The sequence below is a fragment of the Hippoglossus hippoglossus genome, chromosome 18 (genome assembly GCF_009819705.1).
Source record: "Hippoglossus hippoglossus isolate fHipHip1 chromosome 18, fHipHip1.pri, whole genome shotgun sequence".
Lineage (NCBI taxonomy): Eukaryota > Metazoa > Chordata > Actinopteri > Pleuronectiformes > Pleuronectidae > Hippoglossus > Hippoglossus hippoglossus.
The window spans coordinates 15851549-15874270 of record NC_047168.1 but is presented as its reverse complement, the minus strand read 5'-3'; the positions used below and the strand labels follow the sequence as shown (position 1 = coordinate 15874270).

At 45.9% G+C, this 22722-nt stretch overlaps 1 protein-coding gene across 8 annotated transcripts; it reads left to right on the top strand.

Moving 5' to 3' along the window:
• Positions 1–964: 964 nt before the first annotated feature.
• clcn3 (chloride channel 3) lies at positions 965–22719 on the top strand. 8 transcript variants are annotated; one of them, XM_034614951.1, is made up of 16 exons: positions 1002–1161; positions 5042–5223; positions 12671–12831; positions 13974–14073; positions 14812–14999; positions 15152–15274; positions 15868–16074; positions 16179–16259; positions 16376–16628; positions 16760–17052; positions 17138–17324; positions 17427–17825; positions 17997–18213; positions 19274–19349; positions 20471–20508; positions 22345–22719. In XM_034614951.1, exons 2-15 carry the CDS (start codon positions 5061–5063, stop codon positions 20483–20485), a joined length of 2463 nt encoding a protein of 820 aa, XP_034470842.1. In that variant the 5' UTR covers positions 1002–1161; positions 5042–5060; the 3' UTR covers positions 20486–20508; positions 22345–22719. The 8 variants fall into 8 exon arrangements, with proteins under 8 accessions (XP_034470841.1, XP_034470840.1, XP_034470842.1 ...); XM_034614946.1 differs by lacking the exon at positions 20471–20508; XM_034614954.1 differs by lacking the exons at positions 1002–1161; positions 5042–5223 and adding an exon at positions 6996–7246.
• Positions 22720–22722: the final 3 nt, after the last annotated feature.

Sequence of the window (22722 nt, the reverse complement as noted above, 5' to 3'; positions counted from 1 at the left end):
CTCTGTTGATCCTGAGGGAAATGGAGGACTAGGTGGTGTAGGTGGCTCCAGGTGGAGACTGAAGATCACGTCCAGTCAGAGCAAACACTTCTTCCCTCCTGACAACGGGAGTTTTCTTTCTGAAACCATCGGATTACTGTCTCTTCTATGGGTAGTTCGATTGGTTGTATTGATTTTAGATGTACAATCAGTTTTCCTTCTGCCACGCTTCAGAAAAGTGACTTGAATGAGGCAGTGGATGGACCAGTGCATTCAGGGCTCTTTAGTTTGAGGCTCTTAGGTTGCAAAGTGCTGCAGACAGAAGAAAGTACCTCGTTAGTTTGTAAAGGACATTTCTCTAGTGGTAGAAAGAGCTGGTGAAATGATTTCATGTGTCTAAGCATCACTTCTGTGCAATATTTCATTAAATACTGTCACTGAGTGTCGTCTGTGTCCGTTTCTTTTTGCTCAGTAGAAACATCAGATGTGAATATTTGATTGTAATGTGTGTTTTGTTTATTTGTTTGAAACAGTCCAACACCTTCAACGACTCAATCTCATAGAGAAGTAACAGACAGAACAAGAATGAGCAGATGCTTATTAAAAATGTAAGGAAGAGAATTAGCTGAGCTCACGTTGACGTTCAGATAAACAGCTTTAGAAACAAGTGGACTCACTGCTCTCTGGACAGAAGAGACTTTATCATCTGATGCTCTTATGTCCAACTTTTAGTCTCTGGGGACAAAACACACACAAATACTCACTTAAATGATAAATGTGCATCATGGTGAATCTAAACTAGTTGATTGATTCACTGCTTGTTGTTTTATTTAGAAAGAAACTATCTAATGGTTTCACTGGTTTCTCTTGAACTGCTCCAAACCAAATGGCTTCAGGGTGAAGAGAGATTCCACTGGATAATAACTGATGAGACGTTTTCCTCCATGTTTGATCTGCTATCAGAGGAGGAAGAGGAGGAGGAGGAGGAGGGAAACAGGAAGTGCTCGTCACTGCCTCAGGAATGGGTCTGAAAACAGAAAACACCGCGATGAGGATGAGGATGATGATGAGGAGGATGAGGGCGTCCTGTCCTCTCGTGTTGTAGGACACTGAGTCCTCAGTTCGTCTCAGCGGTGAAAGGATGAATCCTCGTTTCCGGGCTGGAGCCGATGCGTCAGGAAGGTTCGTGGCTGCTGCTCTCACCTCGTTAGCCTGTCGGAGGATGGAGGGGATGCTGCGTCTCCATCATCCATCTGTCTGTCTGTCCATCTGTCCATCGCTGTCAAACTGTCCTCCTCCTCCACCGTGGAGCGGTGCTAGCCTGCGTGCTAACTAGCGTGTAGCCCTGTGTGTTGAGTTAGCCCGGGTTAGCCCGTGTTAGCCCGGGTTAGCTCGGGTCGGTGGACCCAGGCCTGCAGCTGTCCCACTGCTCGGGTCTGAATCCCCGAGAAGAAGCAGCTGTGGAGCAGAGAGTTAGCATGTGCACATCTGGGTTCACATACTGTTATATACTGATCAGAAATAGAAGATACATTGTTTATGATGTTCCACTACAAACAAAATAAACAAATACAATATTATAAATTAAAAAATGTATAGCACCGACCACATCAAACACTAACATCGTTTTACAGAATATCAGGATGAAGCTGAAGGCTGCAAATGGAACAGACTTGAGATGAGTAGATTTACTAATATGAATAATGAACCCAGTGCAGAGTGGAGCTCCACTGACACTAGAGGAGACTGAAGTTGTTGTTGTGGTCAGTTCAGATTGTGTAGTCTTTGTGTAGAAACATGTGTTTTATAGAGCTTCATATATGATCTACACACATTGGTCATGTTTCCATATTTAAACAGCTTTAAAGTCTTTTCAGAGGAATCGCTCCTTTGTACTTTGGTGTATAACGTGTCAGGACTCTGGGATGAGTGCCCATCACAGTTTAGTTGGTGGAAACAACAGTGGAAGTTTGTACGTTTACAGTATCTGGTGATGAGGAAATACAGAGAAGCAGCAAATTGTCCTGTTAGCAAAGCGAAGGTGAGCAGATACTTGATGAAGGACTTTCATGGGTTCAGACCACATGTCCGGTACGTTGAGGGACACTCGGGGGAAATAACACAAATTGAAATAAATAAAATCCAGTTCTCTTGAAGTGGTTGTGACTGCGATCATGTGAAACCGTTTATCCACTTAAGTATTTATCTGATTCTCAGTAACAGACCCAAAACAAGCTGTGCTCATCACTTACTTTAGTAAAACATGAACTCCAGTTACTTGGTCTCTACTCCTTTCTCCCTGTTCAGGTTTGCGTTTGTACTTTTATGAAGTAAGATGAGCTTTTCGTCCTTTTCCAGCAGGATCAGAGGTCAGTTCTCAACTCGCCGGTTAGAGACGGGTCAAACCAAAGGCACCGCGGCCTCCTTATTCAATTATCTCATCACTGGTGTAGTCTGGGCCCTGATTGTGTTACGCTGGACTATTTGCTTCCATCTCATTTACGTGTTCGTGTCCCTCCGCTCAGGTCACATGACCCCGTCTCGTGTCCTTCATCTGGACGTAGAAGGTCACATCGCATCGGCCTCTCAGTTCAAACTTTGATAATTGCTTCATTTTTGAACGGATTTCTCAAAAGTACTAAAGAATTGATTGATAACCAGATTTGAAATGGAACAATACATAATTTGTCTTATGATTCTACTTTTTAACTGGTCAACTAAAACACATGCAATACAGTGATTTAATGAAAAGCAAAGTGATTAATTAGTTAAGTGGAAAATATGATAAATAAGTGTTTCTCTCCTTAAACTTCACATAGTTGTTACTACAAGAGGACACGGCCTCAGCAGTTTGTTAGGGACTCGGTGTTACAGTGTGTGTTGTTAATTGTGATGAGTGAAGTGGTTCCTGTTGTGCGATGGATGTTTTGTGACACAGTGGTCCGTGTGTTGAGCTTCTTGGAGGATGCGTCTCAACTCTTTGGCCCCAGAAGGTGTGAGCCTGACGGTTAAAGGGAGTAAAACGCTGAATCACATCCCAGCAACGGTCGCCTGGGCAACACCTCCAAAGTGACCAGCCTGAGGAAGATAAGGCTCCTTGCCACACAACTAGTTGTGTAACATCAGCAGACCCCTGCAACATTGTGTTGCTGTTATCGCAGCACACACTCCTGCCCCGCCTCAGCTTGTCCACGTCCTCAAACGGCAAAATGAAAACCCTGTCGCCGGGCAGGGTTTTTGTTTCTTCATGTTTGTGTCCCGTGTTAGAAGCCCCCCCCCCCACTCACAGTGAATCAGTGCTCTGCTGATTTCTTTAAATCCCCAAATGATCCAGAAAATGGTTCTATGATGAATCAAATGGTTTAAATTGTATCGGGTGTGAAGCGAGGTCGTGGTCACATCGAGATCGACGTGCATGGGCCGGTTACATCACATGTTAAAGCTGAATTGAATTTCCTGCCTGCTGATTCGATGAGGCTCAAAGGGAGGTCCCGTCTCGTGGTGAATCGTGTGATTGTTTCTCTTTGCTTCACATTATGCACTTTGTGCCGGGGGGGGGGGGGGATTACTCTGCTTCAGTTTCTGTCTGCGCTCGCAGGCTTTTTGTGTTTGGTCAGTCTGTAGTGTTACTGTCATCACAATGTGTCTGAACTGGTAGAAGTGACCGACTCTCACTGCAACACAACATCTGACGTACAAGGCTTGGTGCCGAACCGAGAACTGGGAACTGGGAACTGGGAACTGGGAGCAGTTTCCTCTGTGGGAGTCGATGTGGATGCACTGGGTAAAGTCCGATATTTATGCAGTTGATGCTTTTTCTTTTTCAGCACTGCACAAATCTGCACCTCCACGAATACTTCACTTCAAAAACTGCTCTTCATTCTCTCAGCTTAGCTGCAACACTTCTCACTGTCTGTGTTCTTCCTTTCCTGTTTAAAAGCCCAAATCGCTCCACAGGGGAAAAAGATCAAGTGTGGAATCGAGTCCTCTCCGGTGGACGTAGAGGGAGCGGAGAGGACTCTCTTCAGAGGGACATGGAGTCAGAGCGTAAAGGATTAAGATCGTTACACGTCTTTATTACTGATATTCTCCAGGTTATCTGTCATCCTACATGATTCCTCCCTCTGTCTGGGTGCTCGGTGCCGTCAGGGTCAGTCTCGTCTGAGCTCCAGATTCTGGTGTAGTTTCCAGCTTTGCCACAAGGGGGTGAGGTAGGAGAGCAGGTGTTATTCTCATCCAGTTTATTCCCTCTGAAGGTTTTTCCAAATGGATTTAGTTCATTATATCATTTCTACCAAATATCTAGATTTAGAATTTCTATTTAAGTTAAAATTCCAAATATTGTCCAAATGGAGACAATATCCTGTATTGAGAGAGAATGGAGTTTCCCTGAGGAGAGTGAAACATGTTCACACTGGATTTATTGATCGTGTGAAGTATAATCAGAGATTAAATATGATTTGCTTCTTGTGTTTATGGTCAAATATCCAATCGTTTTTTTATTCTCAATCATTATTTGTCACCGGCGCACCCTGAGGGTTGTGGCTCATGAATTCACTTACGCCTCCTCATTAATCTCAGGCTAATGGACGTCCTGTATCAAACCTAACTTAAGGTTGACTGCAGCTTGGACATGTAGTTTCACTCTGTGACAGTTAACGTGTCTAAATCTAAAGAACACGAAGTTATCGCACATCTCCCTTCATTTATTACGTCAGAACACATTTATGGTCTCAATCTTCCCCAATACAGCACGACGTTCATTTAGTAAATGATGAAGCACCGTATGTTTTGGGCCTGGATACTGCATGATTGACAGCTGGTACCGTCCAGTGGGTGTAGGTGGTTGTGTTGTGTCCGTTACTGGACTTTGAGTTTGTACAACTTGAATCTCGTCCATCACAGCTGCACTGTGTCCGTCTGTCTTTGCTGTTTACCCTTAGAGACTCTCTGCATGTTAACAGCTAACACTACTAATCTGTTTCACTCTGTAGACTAAAACCTTCCTCACAACACGGTGTGTCTGTCTCCACCACTCCCCTCCTCCCTCCTTATCATCCAGGGCACGGGCTTGTTGCTAAATGGAGTCGGAGCAGCTGTACCACAGAGGCTACTGCAGGAACAGCTACAACAGCATCGCCAGCGCCAGCAGCGACGAGGAGCTGCTGGATGGAGCCGGCGTCATCATGGACTTCCACACCACCGAAGACGACAACCTGCTGGATGGAGACGCTGCCTCCCCAGGTAGGGAGTACAGGACACCTCACCTAGAAGCCGACGAACCCCAGCCCCCACCCTCCAGTCATATGTGATCGTTCCTTGAAGTCGCACCAAGATTCCCATCATGCCCTGGTCTTTCTCTTGCTGCCTCTACACAATTAAATCCTCTCTTGTTCTTGGTTGGCCAGACAAAGCTGAGAATGTTTTTAACTCGGGTTGTGAATCACCTTCCTTGCTGATGACGAGATTCATCAAGCGTATCTGTGGTGTGACTCGGTCCCTCTGCCATCCGCCGCTTCTTCTTCCCTCCGCACCCGTCAGCTGCTGTAGCTGACATCTTGTCACGCCCTCCTGACACCCAGCACCCGTTCACGATGGTCGTCCTGCTCCCTGTTGGACCTGCTGAGCCTCACACGTGGTTACAAACTAATAAAACTAATAAGGCCCAGTAGTCCACCTGAATCAAGCTGCACTAAATTGCACACACTCTTAGGTTTTGGTTCTCTAAATGTCCCTAATTTCTTTCATCAATATCTGTGAATTATTCCAGAGAATTTGGAAACGCAATGTTAAAGGTGATTCAAATATTCCTGCATGCGCCCGAGTCTGAAACTCAAATTGAAACTCTTTCTCCCCTGACTCATCCTTCCACCAAATGTCATGGAATCTATCTGGTAATTCAGTAATACGTGACAAAAAGATTTCCACAATCTGGGTGGTTGAAAATATTAGACATCACATGCGTTTATTGAGTTAATGTAATAAATTGAAGTATTAATTATGTGACATGAAAACAGCTTTTATTAGATTTATGACCACATGTCAGGCTCTTGAAGGACAGTTTTATTTTACCCTCCCATCACTTGCTCGGTCATCTTTGAGCTTCGCCTGCTCCCATGTGCTTTGTTTCCTCCTGTTTCTCCGATGACATCTCGACCTGATCCGCTCTTTAATGCTTCCTGCTGTGCACGTTGTGGCTTCACTAGCTTTTCACATGCGCTCGGCCTTCTGCACGTTGCACCTCCTTCTCTTCAGGTAGCAAGTAAAGACCGGTGGGAGTAACAATAGACACACACGGCTTTGTTTTATCTATCTTCACAAATGCATCACCAGCTGGAGCTAAACATACTGTAGCTGAGGTGTGGTGTACTTGTAAGAATGGTTTGTACCTGTATGTTTAGTGCTGTAGTTACATGGATTCCTTATCTCTACCATGCTCCTCCCTGTGCGTCTGCCATGTTACATAACCATTGCTACACCTGTGGTTCCAGTGCAGTCACCTGTCACTCACTCATTCACTCGCTCAGCCACACTGGCTGTTTGGTGTCGCTAAAAAGGAGGGGGGGGAGGAGTTTACAATGCTGTGAAAAACATTTCAGTGTCTGCAGTCTCTTGCCTGGTGATTCTCTTCTTAGTCTTTTACTGTGAAGCTGGACCCAAACCGTAGAAACGTTCCTGCTTCCGTTCATCCTACAAAATACACAACTTCCATAACGTGGAATATTTCACTTTTGTATTAACGCGGTCACAACAAAGGCTTCCAACCTGTCCGGTCTTCTTTTTAAAGTATTGTAATCTAGTTTTTCCGGGCTTCACCCTTCAGTCTCGATCTGACATTCCCACAAACCAGTTTGGCCGCTGCTGTGAGCTGCTGTTTGAGGAAATCTGTGAATGAAGGTCCTCCCTCGAAGGAGGCGTGCTGCCTTTCTCTGCCTCCCTGGGCTATTTTTACATAATGGTGAGGGGTGGGCTCAGAAAGCTTGTAAAGGGCCTCCTCCCAGCCGAGTGTGCAGTGTGAGCAGGGGGCTGGAACTTTCTGTCGGCTCAGATGAAGTAAAAGAAAGAAATGGAGAAGTTGCTTAGGGAACTTTGGAGCTGAAGTGGATTTACTCTGGTTTCCTTTAACTTGCTGGATTACTAACTTTAGGCTTTCCGGCTCGAACTCGTATTTTGGTTTTTCTGTGTTAATGTGCTGACAGGACAGTGCTAACAAACTATGGCTGACATCAGCTGTGCTATTGCCTAGCAACAGGAGCCCTGCTGAAAGGTAAGAGGTCATGGGGGTCTGTGTTTGATACTGGGAACTGCAAGTGATGTGGGAGCACGTGAATTCATTGTTTCAGATAATAATAATTATACCAAGTTTACAAAACAGCGGCTGCGTGACTCCTGTGGACTGAACCTGGATCAGTGTGACGGTCATTCCTCTACACAAGACGTCCAGAAGACATGTTGCTGTTTCACATCCTCTTTACATGAGGGCTATTGAGTAATGGTTGTTTCTGATGCTTTTTGCTCATTCTGTATCATTGCAGTTCGATTTATTGAGAATATTAACATCAGATTGTCACCCACTTTATTTCTTCTATGTGTAATTACAAAGCTGTCTTAGAGATGAGTGATCTACCACCGTGGACAGATGTATCCTTCATAGTTCAGGGCTGAAGCTTTTATAAAATATCTATAAATAGTCTTGAGACAAAGTTTTTAAAGTAGAAGTCAGCCAATTATCCTGCCTGCAGTATTATCTGATTGGTTTTCAATGAGTGAATAGCCGGGGCAATCATGATGAGGTATTTCATTCAATTTAAAAACATCAGCAATCAGTGATGTTGTTGCATAATGCACTTTGTTGCTGTGAAAGTGATTATGCCAAAGTTGATGTGTGTTTGCAGGAATATGTTATTTTTAGTAGTATATCAGTATTAAACGGATCAGTCCCCTACGAGTTGGCTGTTAGCGGACGTTAAGGAGGTGCTAGCGAGTCAGCTAACTGAAGGTAACTCATCCGAGATGCTTCTTCAGTTCGGACTGACGGAGGTACCCACGTGTTTTACCTCTGAGCGGCACTACCAAGACAGATTTGGTTGTAGCCAGTTAAATGTCGTGGGCCTGCACCTCTGTGGAGGAAAGGCCTCTGTCCTTCACTCCCCTTTCAAACCACCGATTCTTCAGGTGAAGGTAAAAGTCTAAGCACGCAGACGCAGACATGCGCACACCCCTGTGACCCGGCACATGGTCTCTCCCATACAGGCAGGGCTCAGATCTCCCCTAGCAACCGAGCAGGCAGGACTGACCTGTGTGTGTGTGTGATGACATCATCAGCTCGAGCTGTCAGCTGCTGCAGTGGAAGGAGAAAGAAAAGGGAGGGAGGGAGGGAGAGAGAGAGAGAGAGAGAGGGAGGGGGGGAGAGAGAGAGAGAGAGGACTGTGCACTCACATTCTTCTGTTCACACCCCCCCCCCCCCCCCCCCCCCCCTCTCTCTCACAGCCCCACTTGTCTTCCTCTGGTAAACATGGCAGCAGCGACCCACACACACACACACACAGCGAGCAGTGCGTAGGGAAGCTTAGCTTAGCCTCACCCGAGCTCTCAACATGGAGGAGCAGGACGCAGCGGCCGACCCCTACTTGCCCTACGACGGGGGAGGGGACACCATCCCCCTGCAGGAGATCCAGAGAAAAGGTACGCCACATCTCCCTGCTGACGGAGGCCGTGTGACGCCCTGTTGTACAGAGTGTGCATGTGGCTGTTCGGCAGTCAGGCATGGTGCACGTCAGGCAAACACCGCCTCCTCTGCTTTGGGCTTGAAGCCGGAGAGCCGGTCTGGATTAGAAGCTGCCATTACTAATGACAGCACTGCCAGGAAAGCAGTTGGCATGCAGCTGATTTCACCGTGGCCTCTCTGTCGATGATCAACCAGCAGTGTGCGTGCACATCAGATGGAGATAAAGAAAGGGCTGATGAAGTGTGAAGGCTTGTGTTGGGGCCTTAAAGCAGCAGCGTCTAAAGAGACAGTCCTGGGCGTCCATTTTAATGTCCCCCATAGAAGCAGAGGCCACATGTGGATCCTCATTGATCAACGCTGTTCTCAAAGAAACCTGCTGGCCGGATGACTTCCTGTCACACGGATCAGGGTCTGCAGTTTGCTCTGTCTCACTGCATCCTTGTTCGTCTTCTCTGCGTGGCCTTCAGGGAGCGTTCCCCTCAGTCCTGCGTAGTTAGATTTTCTACGGTGAGTGAGCAGAGACAAAAGGCCCCTAGTGAGCTAGGGACACAGCCGGCGCTGCCCACATCTACTTTGTTCAGCAGCTTCAGCCCACAGACGATTCCTTGTCTTCATTACAATGTGTGGTCGTCCGTTTCTTCTGGACTCCGTCACATTTTCTCACTGGTCCATCTCTCTCTAGCTATTCAGTAACTTTAGCCACTTCTTTTTATCTGACCAGTTACAGGGCAGCGTAGCCAATAGTTCCGACCGTGGGACATGAGGGAGAGCCACTGTGCGAGTTGGTGAATTGGACCATCACGGCCGCCATGTTTGTTTTCAGAAATTCATGACTCTAGTGGATGTACTCCTTAGAAACCATGCCAACACAAAGGCCACATGGGCGTATGTGGGTAACTGACGAATCTCTTTTCGTTCACAAAGGCAGAATAAATGAGCCTTAAGCCACAGTCCTGCTTTATTAGCTGTTAAAAGAAAAATATAGTGTTTGTACTATTCAGATTTCACTTCAAGGTCATTAACCTTAAACCCTGTTGCCTTGTCTGAACGATCAGAACCAGCACATGTGTTCACATGCAGGGGAAAGTGGTCTGAACAGATCTGAGTCTGACGTGGTGCTGGTCACATGAGAGCAGACTAACCCCGTTGACCTGCAGCGTCCCTGCTGCTGCCTCTAAACCTCCTTGATCTGATTTACACAGCAGTAGTAGAGAAGGCCTGTTACACTGGGATGAGAGGCGGTTGTTGGGATTTCAGAAGATGGTGATTTCCCTCCTCACTGGTTTCACAGGACGGCCAAAGCTAATGCAGCCTGTGTAGAGAAGTGATATTATTGATAGTCACCATGAGCCTGGGCACACTGACGTGGCTTCTCGCCCTAGAGGCTGACGGAGCAGACCTGAGCGTCACTGTACTCAGACTCAGGAGGAAGAAACCGAAGCCTTGTTTGTGTTTGTGCGTCTTTTGTCCGTGTGCCTGCTGAACCATTCGAGTGTGATGCTGGCGACGTGTCTGCACTCCCCTTCGGTTTCTGTTTTCCGTGGCGTCACCACCGCTCGGCTCTGCGCTCCTGCCTCTGTTGATGGTTGCCAGTAGTGCAGCATCTTATCTGGTTTCATCAGCCTATTTGTACCTTCTGTTGAGCTGTAACTTCACAGCAGTGTGGAGCAGCAGCGTTCTGATGTCAGTGATGAACGTTTCACCTGCATCTTTCCACCATGTTTGTCGTTTGCATTTCTGAAGCATATTTCGTTGTTTAAAGATTAAACGTGCTCCACTTGTTTCATGAGTCAAACCATGAATCGTCCACAAAGGTCCACGAGGGACATTAATGCCACTGATAAATACACATTTGTCACTTTTCTATTGGGACCAGGATGCAAAGCTGTAAAAGTTCAATATTGGACGTTACTTTTGTCACTTCCTCATACAAGTGGTGTTTCGAAAGGCCTACAGGCAGGATCTTTAGTCCATGTCAGTCTCTGTAGTTATTTCTTTGTCTTGGCAGAGGACATCATGACCTAACACTGGGTTGTCCAGTCTTCTTAAGAACAGTTATATCATGTTTTGAACCTGCTTCACCACTGCTGTGACTGCTCTGAGCCTCAGTAAACCGTGTAGCCAGCTCCTTAGTCCTGTAACAGATGTGCAATGAACTTCGATGGGTTAGTCCAAGAAGGATCCAACTATTGGACTCGGCTTGAAGTGTCACTACGCACGAGAAAAACGAGTTTAGTTTGTTAGTTGTATTTTTTGACATTTGACAGCCAAGACCTCAATATGAAACTGCTACTGTCATTGAGCCAACAACTGAGTCATCACCATCCGACCTCCACTCCAAGCACACACAGTCCAGACTGCAGCCGTCACCCTGACTTCCAAAGGGAGGAGGACAGTATCCGGAGGCTCTGCCAAACCTCACACTGCTCCTGACTCCACAACAACAACAAGAGTAGCTGACACTGTTTCCCTTTTCCAAACTGGACGGGGGGTGAAGGGTGAAAGCGGCACTTGGCCATTTGGTTCCTGCCTCTTAAAGAAATCCCCAGGAGAGGGTTTCAACTTCTCTCCCACATCCCTTCAAACATCGTACTGTGGGAGGTCTTCTCCTCTGTGTAGCTGTTAGTTATGAAGAAAATTGAGACGTACATGATTTGATTCAAAGCAGCTTCTTGTTTACACTGTTGCTTTGAGTTGTGCAGCGCATTTACTACATCGTGATAACGTGGTTATTACTTGGGAAAGGACGCAACTGTGTGGATCCCAGTTTATCTGCCTATGGCCGGAGTTAAAACCCTTTCTGGGATTTGCTTGTTTAGTGCTGAACCATGAATGAGGCATTGTTTGATCCTGTCGTAGTTCTGCTCAGGAGGTGAACTGAAAGGAAAAGACTCGTGTCATTCAGTTTGCATTAATCTCGCCCACACTTTGTATCTTCAGCAGCGTGAGAGACGTCAAGTAAAAATGATGCTGAGGTTTTGTTTCATGTTGTTATTGATCACAATTGGTCGAACACCGGGGGACAAATAACCAGGTTTTGGGCTTTAGAATGCAACTTGTTCTCTTAATCTACAGTTGAATTTATTAGTTGAGTTAGGTCTTAAAGTTTGAGATCCAGGAAACTCTTGGCTTTTTACCCTCAGTAACATCCTGTGTTTCCACAGGGAAACTGAGGATGCTTTTAAATGTATTGAATTAAGAGTTCCTAACCATGTTTGAAAGATTGTGTACATAACATGTCAGATGCTGTTAAAGGGCTACACACACACGGCAGTTGCAGCCATGGACAATGTTCTCCTTGTATTATTGTATTAAATTGTTAATATTTGCTGTGACTGAGTGTAGTCACGTTGAACTCGTTGCTGGACGAACTGTACGTGGTTATTGGCTCTGAAGGTAATCACATTGTCCCACAGACTGCAGCTCGCAGATATAATCAGAGCAGCGCTAATGAGAATGTCAGACGTCCAAGTTAGGACTCCAGGAAAAGTCCACAACAAGGCATCTATCTGTTAAATGTTTCAAACATAATTAAAACATTTACTTGAGTTTTTAGACGTCAAGTTTGCACAGAAAGAGAATTTGGTCAAAGCTGCTGGATGAGTTTTTGAAGGTGTAGATTTTCAAAATGCAAATTGTAAGATCATCCCTGTGTGCACACGTCCACCCACACATGTGATCTGAGACTCTGCCCCGTCAAGGTGCTTCCTTCACTTCATACCAGTGCTTCACTCCAGGTTGACTTAAGGCTTTGTTACCTTAGTGTTTTATTGGTTGATGTTCCAGATTAGTTCAGACCTCGGGCTGGGCTGGGTGTTCTCTGCGTGTAGCTGTGTTTCAGACGGTGTGGTCGTATCTCATTGGTGAATGTGTGGAGCTCTGATGTGTAGCCAGCAGTACGTGGGTTTTATTATATTGTACTTTGTTTAACTAAATGTTCCTCTGTCTGTTTCTGCTTCTCAGGGTCTAACTACGCCATGTCTAACGGGGGCGGACCCGCCAGCAGCTCCACTCACCTGCTGGACTTCCTCGAGGAGCCCATCCCCGGTGTGGGGACCTACGATGACTTCCACACCATCGACTGGGTGCGAGAGAAGTGCAAGGACCGTGAGAGACACCGGAAGGTGAGGAGCCCTCAACGTCGTCCAGAGGAGCTCATCACCTGTTTCTTGTCCTTCTAGCCCTGATGATAGAGCTGCATTGTGGGAGATGTCATTGTTGCACTTAGAGACAAATGAACATGAGTTCTACTTTTCACTGTTTCACATCTTAACACATGTGTTTTGTAACTCGATGTTCAGATTGACACTTGTCTGTCTCTACTTCCTCAAGCTTTTAGATAGAAAACAACAACCTTTGCTGCACAGGAAGTGACTGTTAGTTATTTAGATCACACACCAAAAAATAACTGGGTCAGCAGTTGTAGCCCCGGTGGCTTAGCAGTTGGTAAAAATAGCCCAGCACATCTGAAAAAAAATAATAAACAGAAAATCCAGGGTAAAGTAATTAAACATCAGACATTAAATGAGACAAACACTGTTTGGAAGAGTCTTTTATGGCAGAAATGTAGTTTGAGAAGTTGCTAAAAGCTCCAAAACGGTGCCAAGTTATTTTTTGTCAATGTCTTTATCAGAAAAATGTGAGTTCATTCTTAAAAACCGGTCGTTCTCTGTGTAAGAATGTCGTTGCACAGATGAGTGACGTCAGTGATTCCTCTCTCCCCGTTTAAACCTTTATCCAAATATTGACTCAGTTATCGTGCACAGCTCCCCCGGAGCGTTTTACTGCCACTCAGCTGGAGCTGAGACGCAGGATTCAAATAGTGTTCACAGTTTCAAACATTGTTTAAACAGCCAGGCCCTGCCGGCCACGCAGGAGGCTGATTAAACACAGTTTTATTGGAGCGGTAAATTGAAATCATGCCACAGGAGTCGATACCTGAATATCTTATCTGCAGGTTTCCAATGAATGAAGTTTGACGCTCTAACAACTCTTGTTATAAATCCACAGGACGACCCGGTGAAGTTTAACTATAAAATAAAAAGAACTGGTACACAACAAAGATTAATAGAAAAAGGGAAGAAAGAAGTAAAAATACTTTGGCTCCACTTCCTGCTCACCATCTGACTGACAGGTTGACCACACCCACTAAGCTTTAAGATATCCAACTGCATTTAGGCTGCTACATTATCGTTGGTAGCTATAAACCTTGATACATAATGTATTATGAATCCGTCGTGTGGTTCTTTTCTTTTTGCCCTTTCAGATCAACAGTAGGAAAAAGGACTCAGCATGGGAGTTCACAAAGAGCCTGTACGATGCCTGGTCCGGGTGGCTGGTGGTGACGCTCACCGGCCTGGCCTCAGGTAATTCACAGCCACAGCTGTTGGGTCCGCTGCCGCTGCCGCTCACGCTCGCCTCAGGCCGCTCACGCTCGCCTCAGGCAGCTCACGCTCGCCTCAGGCAGCTCACGCTCGCCTTTTTCTCTCGACTCCTCAACTTTTTGTTCTCAGCTCTGCACGTTTTCTCCACCACACTGAGCTCAGGTTTCTAATCCATCAAATGTTGTGGATTTTAGTAGTTATTCATGTTTTTATCAGAACCAAGAGAAAGGAACCAAACGGACTGTCGTGCCGCTCTGTGACGACCAGCTAGTCAAAATGTCTTCTTCTGAAATTATAGATTTATATTTGATAATCAGCTTGATATTTTTCTGCCTGACCTGGAAGCTGCTGGTCTTCAATGTGAAATTAACAACACAGATTTTTAATATCTGGTTATAAAAGGTTTTCTATGAAGTGGACTTTCCTTGGTATTAAGTAACTTTCACATTGCATTCATGAACATTAGGTAAATGATTATTATATATTGTATTTTGAACTGTAGGTGTTAGAGTTTAGAGCTAACCCACATTAAGAGAATAATGCAGTTTAAAGAGAAAAGGCTCCAAGTCGCTGAAGTTTCTTTTATTGATATTTGCTTTGTTTCAGTTACATGACGCTCATGTTAATCTCGGAGCATTAGAGGCAAACTAACTTCCCACAAACACCTTTCTCTGTTTTTCTGACTTCACTTCTTCCTCCTCCTCTTCCTCCTCCTGCCAGGTGCTTTGGCTGGCCTTATTGATATTGCTGCTGATTGGTTGAACGACCTGAAGGAGGGCGTGTGTCTGAGCGCCATGTGGTTCAACCACGAGCAGTGCTGCTGGACGTCCAATGAGACCACCTTCGCTGAGCGGGACAAGTGCCCCCAGTGGAAGAGCTGGGCTGAGCTAATACTGGGGCAGGCCGAGGTAGACACAGGCGCTCGTCGGTTGCCATGGCAACATTGGTCAAAGATGATAACATCTGGATGTGACGGCTTTGGCTTTGCAGACTTCTTTCTGTAGATATTTGCTGCCAGCGACTTTCAAGGTGTTTATCAGTTCACCTCGTCTCTCTGCAGGGCCCCGGCTCGTACATCATGAACTACTTCATGTACATCTACTGGGCTCTGTCCTTCGCCTTCCTGGCCGTGTGTCTGGTGAAGGTGTTCGCGCCGTACGCCTGCGGCTCTGGGATCCCTGAGGTGATTTTGAGCTGAAGCTTTTCCCTTTTTCATGATGGGAACATGAAACCAGAACTGTTTTATGTTATTAGTGAAAAGGCAACACATTTCCTGTTGAGGTTGTGTCACCTGTTTCCTGTCAGTTCTCTGTTTTGGCTAAGAAAGACATAAAAATGCCAAAACACACATTCACTCATTTAAAGTGCTTCAATCTGCTAACTCCACAATATTACTGTGTTATTTTGAGTATTTTATTAAAAAGCATTCAACAAGCACAAGTGCAGTTTTTCTTTTCATAGTATTTTGAACATTTGGTCGAACAACACGAAGCTGTTACCTTCAGCTCTGTTTAACTGTTCTACGGACAAAACAATTAATGGATGATTTAAAAAGGAGTAAGGATAATAGTCCGTTGTTTCAGAGCTTTGTCGGATAAAGAAAGTCAACGGTCTCCTGATTCAAATGAGTGGGAAGTTACTGATTGAAGAGAAACAGAAAAATCATCCACATTTAGTTTGTTTTTTTATAACATTAGACAAATTAGTTTTTGGCCTATTCTAAGAAAATAAGCTTGAGTTGATTATAATCTGTAGCACCGTCCTCCCTCTCCGCAGATTAAAACCATCCTCAGTGGGTTTATCATCCGGGGCTACCTGGGCAAGTGGACCCTGATGATCAAGACCATTACTCTGGTGCTGGCTGTGGCGTCCGGCCTCAGCCTGGGGAAAGAGGGGCCCTTGGTGCACGTGGCCTGCTGCTGTGGGAACATCTTCTCCTACCTCTTCCCCAAGTACAGCAAGAACGAGGCCAAGAAACGAGAGGTGGGAGAGACAAGGCGGCGTTTCAACATTAACACAAGCAGCAGGGTTCTGTTAGCGTGACTGATTCTGAGTGAAATGTAGTAACGAGGTGTTTGTCCTCTCAGGTTCTCTCTGCGGCGTCGGCGGCCGGTGTGTCTGTGGCTTTTGGAGCCCCGATAGGAGGAGTTCTCTTCAGCTTAGAGGAGGTACACTCACATGTCCAGACTCCCTAGCTTATTGTTCATGCTCTAAAACCTCAACATAATGCTGAGAGAAACTGGCAGTATAATGGAGGAAGCTCTGATCCTCTCCTCTCCTCCAGGTGAGCTACTACTTCCCTCTCAAGACGCTGTGGCGCTCCTTCTTCGCCGCCCTGGTGGCGGCCTTCGTCCTGCGCTCCATCAACCCCTTTGGAAACAGCCGTCTGGTGCTGTTCTATGTGGAGTACCACACGCCGTGGTACCTGTTTGAGCTCATCCCCTTCATCCTCCTGGGCGTGTTCGGAGGTCTCTGGGGAGCCTTCTTCATCAGAGCCAACATCGGCTGGTGCCGGCGGCGCAAGTCAACACGCTTCGGTAAGTTCCTCGGTCTTGGTCCAGGATTCAGACCAGATCTTGTTCATTTCCTGAATTTGCAACAGTATTTGATTTGAGGTCCCAGTGAGAGTCGCATCATCCCAAGTCTCACGTGTTGTTTCTCTCTTCAGGAAAGTACCCGGTGTTGGAGGTGATCCTTGTGGTCGTCATCACAGCTGTGGTGGCTTTCCCGAACCCGTACACGCGCCAGAACACCAGCGAGCTGATAAAGGAGTTGTTCACCGACTGCGGCCCCCTGGAGTCCTCGCAGCTCTGTCAGTACCGCAGCCAGATGAACGGCAGCAAAGCCTTCACTGACAACCCCAACCGGCCGGCAGGGCCCGGCGTCTACGCCGCCATGTGGCAGCTCTGCCTGGCGCTCATCTTTAAAATCATCATGACCATATTCACATTTGGACTCAAGGTGATGCCTGGGTGCTCTTTTTCCAAAGAGGGCGGAGGTTTTACCGACTTCATCAACACTAAAAGTCGTTCCTCTCTCTCCCCAGGTTCCGTCGGGCCTGTTCATCCCCAGCATGGCCATCGGGGCGATAGCAGGGAGAATCGTTGGCATTGCCGTGGAGCAGCTGGCGTATTACCACCACGACTGGTTCCTGTTCAAAGAGTGGTGCGAGGTGGGGGCTGACTGCATCACTCCGGGGCTGTACGCTATGGTGGGGGCTGCAGCATGTCTGGGTGAGTCAGCAGATTAATATCAAGGGCTGGTTGCAGTGATGGTGACAAACAAAAACTGAACTTATGATATTTATCTGAGTGTGTGAATGTTCTCCTCTGCAGGCGGTGTGACTCGAATGACCGTCTCCCTGGTGGTCATCGTCTTTGAGCTGACGGGCGGGCTGGAGTACATCGTCCCGCTCATGGCTGCCGTCATGACCAGCAAGTGGGTGGGTGACGCGTTCGGCCGCGAGGGAATCTACGAGGCCCACATCCGTCTGAACGGATACCCCTTCCTGGACGCCAAGGAGGAATTCACTCACACCACGCTGGCCAGGGAGGTGATGAGGCCACGACGCAGCGACCCGCCGTTAGCGGTGCTGACGCAGGACGACCTGACTGTGGAGGAGCTGCAAGGCATCATCAACGAAACCAGTTATAATGGTTTCCCTGTGATAGTGTCCAAGGAGTCCCAGAGGCTGGTGGGCTTCGCTCTGCGTAGGGACATCACCATCGCGATAGGTAACCACCCAAAGCCAGATGGTTTCAATACAGTTATTTTTAAAAGCCCCTTAATTGCCGTGGGTGGCTGCAGGGGGCGCTGTTGCTCTGTAAAAGTTACACTGTGTTGCTCTGAAGGTTTGGTCCTTTGATTCTAATGAATTTCTCTTGTTTCCATATCTCTTACATCAGAAAACGCCCGTCGTAAGCAGGAGGGCATCGTGCTGAACTCCCGGGTGTACTTCACTCAGCACGCACCCACCCTGCCGGCCGACAGCCCGCGGCCCCTCAAGCTGCGCTCCATCCTGGACATGAGCCCCTTCACCGTCACCGACCACACCCCCATGGAGATCGTGGTGGACATCTTCAGAAAGCTGGGCCTGCGCCAGTGCCTGGTCACTCACAACGGGTAAGTGGTAGAGGAGGAGCCTGGAGAACAGAGGGCGAATCCTTCTGTTGTTGTTACGGTCGACCGACATCATGTACACACTGCCTGGTGTTGCATGGGCTCAGACCCCCGGATTGACCCTGTAACCTGCATGGCCTAACCGCTGCACCTCCTGTAACAGACGTCTCCTTAGTCCAAGAGACCGAGCTGCCAGACTAACTACATAACTGGTTTCCTGCTGGGGGACTAAAGTCACACAGGGAAAAACATCCGATTTGAAGCTTCAACAAATATCTCATGATTTGTGTGACTGGGAGCCTCCTGCTGGTGTCATGAAGGAATTACAGGATAGACTGTGTTCACCAATCACTTATCAGCAGAGAGGAGCTGTTTGTTGTTATTTACATCTTTATGTTTTACATCTTTAAAATCTAAAAGGGCGAGGCTGGTGGTTTTTTATATTTTCCTGAATGTCAATAAATCTCATGAAAACAAAAACTTTTACTTTACTTTTTTACAAGTTTTAGTTGCTAATTTTCATTATAATTTGATCTCATTTGTTTGTCCTGAAGAATCAATTGACTCTTTGTTAACAGGTCACATATATACAGGTTTATTTTTTGAGGCTCAGTAATTTTCCAAAACTGCTTTTTTTAAATCAAGTTAAAAAGTTTAATGGAACACGACTCGGGGACTATTTTCAGTTGGGGATTGATCCACATCTGCTGCTTTAGAGCGTTAATAACTTCTAACGTAATGATGAACCCGTGTTTATCATGTTTATCTCTTTAATTTGAAACATCAGATTTAAGGGACATTGACTAAGATCAGCCGGTGGTTGTTGTTTGTTTGGGTTTTTTAACGTCAAGGAAAAATATAGAGTATCACCAGACTCGTACATGAACGTTGATTCAGCATTTCACATTACATTTGATATGATTTACATTTTTATTTATGTAAATATCCATGATGTACGTCAAATCAAGTTCTGTTTAATATTTTCAGTTGCATCCTGTTGTGTCTGTTCTCTCTCTGTTGTCTGTTCTTGGTCAGTTCACCCAGTAACAGCTGTGTGTTTCAGGATTGTGTTGGGCATCATCACAAAGAAGAATATATTAGAGCATCTGGAGGAGCTCAAGCAGCACGTGGAGCCCCTGGTGACTAGCCCCACCCCTTTCCACATGTGACCCCTCCCTCTTAGGCTCCGCCTCTTGACAGTTCCTCTCTTTCCTGCTGTGGGTTCAGTCGTGGTCAGACGCCCTCTGACCTCCATCTTCATCGCGTAGAGAAGCTTTGTTGTGTTTCGTGGGAACTGTCACCTCCAGAGCCTCTTTCAGACATGTGCTTCATTCATCGTATTTCAACACGACAATGTGTTAAATGTACTATTATTATTATTATTGTACATAATTTCTTTCAGTAAAGGGTTTGATTAATTGAATAAACCAGACATCCATCCATTTTCTACTGCTTATTCAGGCCCATATCGTGTTGAAGGATTAATAAAAGACTAACTATAAAGATAGTTTACTCTTATATGCAACAAGACAACAATACCATTAATATATATAAAGTCATACATTCGGTGAGTACTTTTAAGTCTTGTCACAGCTTTTGAAATCTTTAATACTTGAAGCTGATATCACCAGTTTTAATTTTCCTTTAAATTAATATTAAACAGGTCTTTAAAATAGTTAAATTTAACGTGGTGAAAACTTGCAGCCTAAATATCGTGTAAAACGTTTAACTGAAGCATGTGAGCATGTAAATCAAATGAGTTATAAACGTATGACATCATTGTTGACTTGTATAACAGACGAGTTCTTTAATTCATCTGATAAACAATCTTTCAACTGGATGAGCGTGTAGTTCGGACGTTTCTCAGGATCCAAACCTCGTTGAGCCTTATCTGTTCCCGTAGTCTCCGTGCGACCTTTAGCTGAACGGTTGGTGAAGCGTCATGTCTGAAAAGCTCTCAGTAGTTTCCCAGAGTGCATCTGTGCAGCTGGTCCCTGTTAAATCGTACGATGGCTCCGCTTCTGTGTCTCGTACCTTCATCTGTCTTTTGTAACTTTAAAGCTCGGATGTGTAGAATCCTGATTTCATTCAGTTTGAACCAATCAGACGTTCAGCAGTAGTTTCTCAGCTTCACATCTGTTTGTTTCCCCTTTTTCACCACATTTTTTAAAATATTCACCCGTCCTCAGTTTCTGTTTTCATTAACGTCTGCTTTTTGTTTTTTAAACCCCTCCCCCTCTCGACCCCTGGGTCTCCACAGATTGACGACATGTGACCCGTCGCCTTAACAACCACTTGGCGAGTAGCTCGCTGTTTCATGACCACGGCTGTTTTTTTTTATATAGTGGAGATGTGTAGTGATGTCATTGATTCCCCTGTTCCCCCTCATTCTGTAGCGGTAGCGACGTGGTTGTTGGTGCTAGTCGTGACTTAGCCAGTTGGCGTGGTGTGACCCTGATGAAGTAACTGATCCCGTGACTTCACCCGCCGGTTTCCTTTAAGTCAGCAGTGTCGTTTACCAGTTCAAGAAAAGGGAAATGGTGACGTCCATCTTTGCTTTATAAAGAAAAGTGCGACGCTTCACTTATGGCAGCTGTCATGTTTTTCTTTAGAGTCTTTGTAGCCGACGTGCAGTGAATTCAGCCTCGTGATGTTTGCTGAGTCGTTCTGGGAAATGTAGGAGGTCTTCAGTTGTGTTTTTAAATTTAGATGACAGGATCTAAAGCGACAAACTAATTATATTCCTTTTTTCCAGTTGTTGGAATAAAAGACATTTAAACCGGAGTTGACACTGCTGACTTACAGGGAACGCTTCAGCCCCCCTTCACCTCTAACACTTTCTGATCTGTACCCGGCCTCAAAGCTCTTGGGGAACCGGAGTCGGGTCCCTGAGATGTTTGGTGCCTCCTGCTGCTCAGTCAGATCCGCTTCTCTCCCTCAGACCTGGGTTCAAATGTTTGTTTCTGCTTGTTTCTGGTCCTGGTGCAGTTTCAATCCAAGACGTGTGTCTGATTAGAACAAAGCTCATTGAAGTGTTTGGACCCAGATCTGCTTCTAACAGACGGACAGCTTCCTTCAGCTTCCTTAACCCTTCAGCTGTTTCTCTCCACATGAACTCAGCCACTGTGTGATGTTTAAAAGAAGATGTGATCCTGGATCAGCAGGAGTAGAAGCAGAGTGTTGGATGTTCTTTTAGGTTTAGTTACTTTAACCTTAAAGGAGATGAAGAGGAAGCAGTTCCGTCCCACGAGTCACCAACTGTAAAGAACCTTGTCCTGTCACAGCGCTCCCTGCTGGTCTGACACTGTCAACACAATAGGAGTTTGTGTTTAAACTTTACCTTTTTCCCTCGTGATTATTTTATATTTTTATTCAAATTGAGTCTAAGTTAGTCTATTAAATGTCAAGTGCCCATCACAATTTACAAGGTGAACTCTTCAGACAACTCCAAAACTTAAATATTCATTTTGATACGACAATGACAATCTGAAAATATCACATTTTACAAAGTACAACCTGAAAAACTGAAGTTTTATTCTCACTGATAAACGAGTGAAATGTTTAATCAACATTAAACTTGTTGTAGAAAAGCAAGATTGTTGTTTTGTTGCCTTGAAAAAAATACTTTTCAGCCATTTGACGTATTTCTTAACGCACTTTGAGTCCAACTGTCAGAGTGACACATCTGTCTCCAGCTCGGTGGGACGGGGACGTGTCTCCTCTTCTTCTCCCTCTTTTCCTCTGAGGTTTTAACTTCTCACCACATCCTGTTCTCCGAGTTTCTCCCCTGTAGGATCCAGTTTTCCTTCTTCTCCCCAGCCTCTCTTTTGGACTGACTACATTAAACCAGCAGGGGGCAGTCTTGTTTCTGACCTGCTTCCTCTTGCCTCTCCCTCTGCTTGCCCACTGCCTCCTCTCGTCCCGCTGACTTTTGCCTCCTCAGGGACTCATGTTTTTGTCGGCTTCAGACATTTTACTAATTTATATCCAATAAACCGAAATGAAATCAAATTCAAATCACGTCCTCGTCTTGTGCCAACAAAAACATGACGTTGTTTTTTCTCTCGTCAAAAACCACGAACGTCTCCTCACTGATCTCTCTCCTGTTTCTCGTCTCCTCTGCTCCCCCTACAGGCGGCTGCTTGGTATCGTCACAAAAAAAGATATCCTTCGTCACATGGCGCAAATGGCAAACCAAGATCCCGAGTCCATTATGTTCAACTGATCTGCTCCTTCCAGGACGGGGACGACAGCAAGAAGGAGGAGGAGGAGGAGGTGCGTCTCCTGGACGACTCCAGTCTCTGACATTAGATCTTTTTGTTTTAAACCCTGAACCTCGCTGACGGACTGAGACTTTTACTGAGCGGCCACTAGAGGGAAAAGACTTATCGTTGTGGCTGCTGAGGACACGAGGAGGTCACGGGTTGAAGGCGCACACACACACACGAGGAATGCACTTTTTACACACTTACACAGGTACATTGAACATGCATGCTCTCTCTCTCTCTCCAC

Excerpts from the sequence above, each read along its gene's own strand:
- clcn3 (XM_034614946.1), top strand. The coding sequence starts at position 5,061 with ATGGAGTCGGAGCAGCTGTACCACAGAGGCTACTGCAGGAACAGCTAC. Across the intron at positions 14,074-14,811 it reads GCTCACCGGCCTGGCCTCAG|GTGCTTTGGCTGGCCTTATT; the intron begins GTAATTCACAGC and ends TCCTCCTGCCAG. Across the intron at positions 17,325-17,426 it reads GGGGGCTGCAGCATGTCTGG|GCGGTGTGACTCGAATGACC; the intron begins GTGAGTCAGCAG and ends TCTCCTCTGCAG.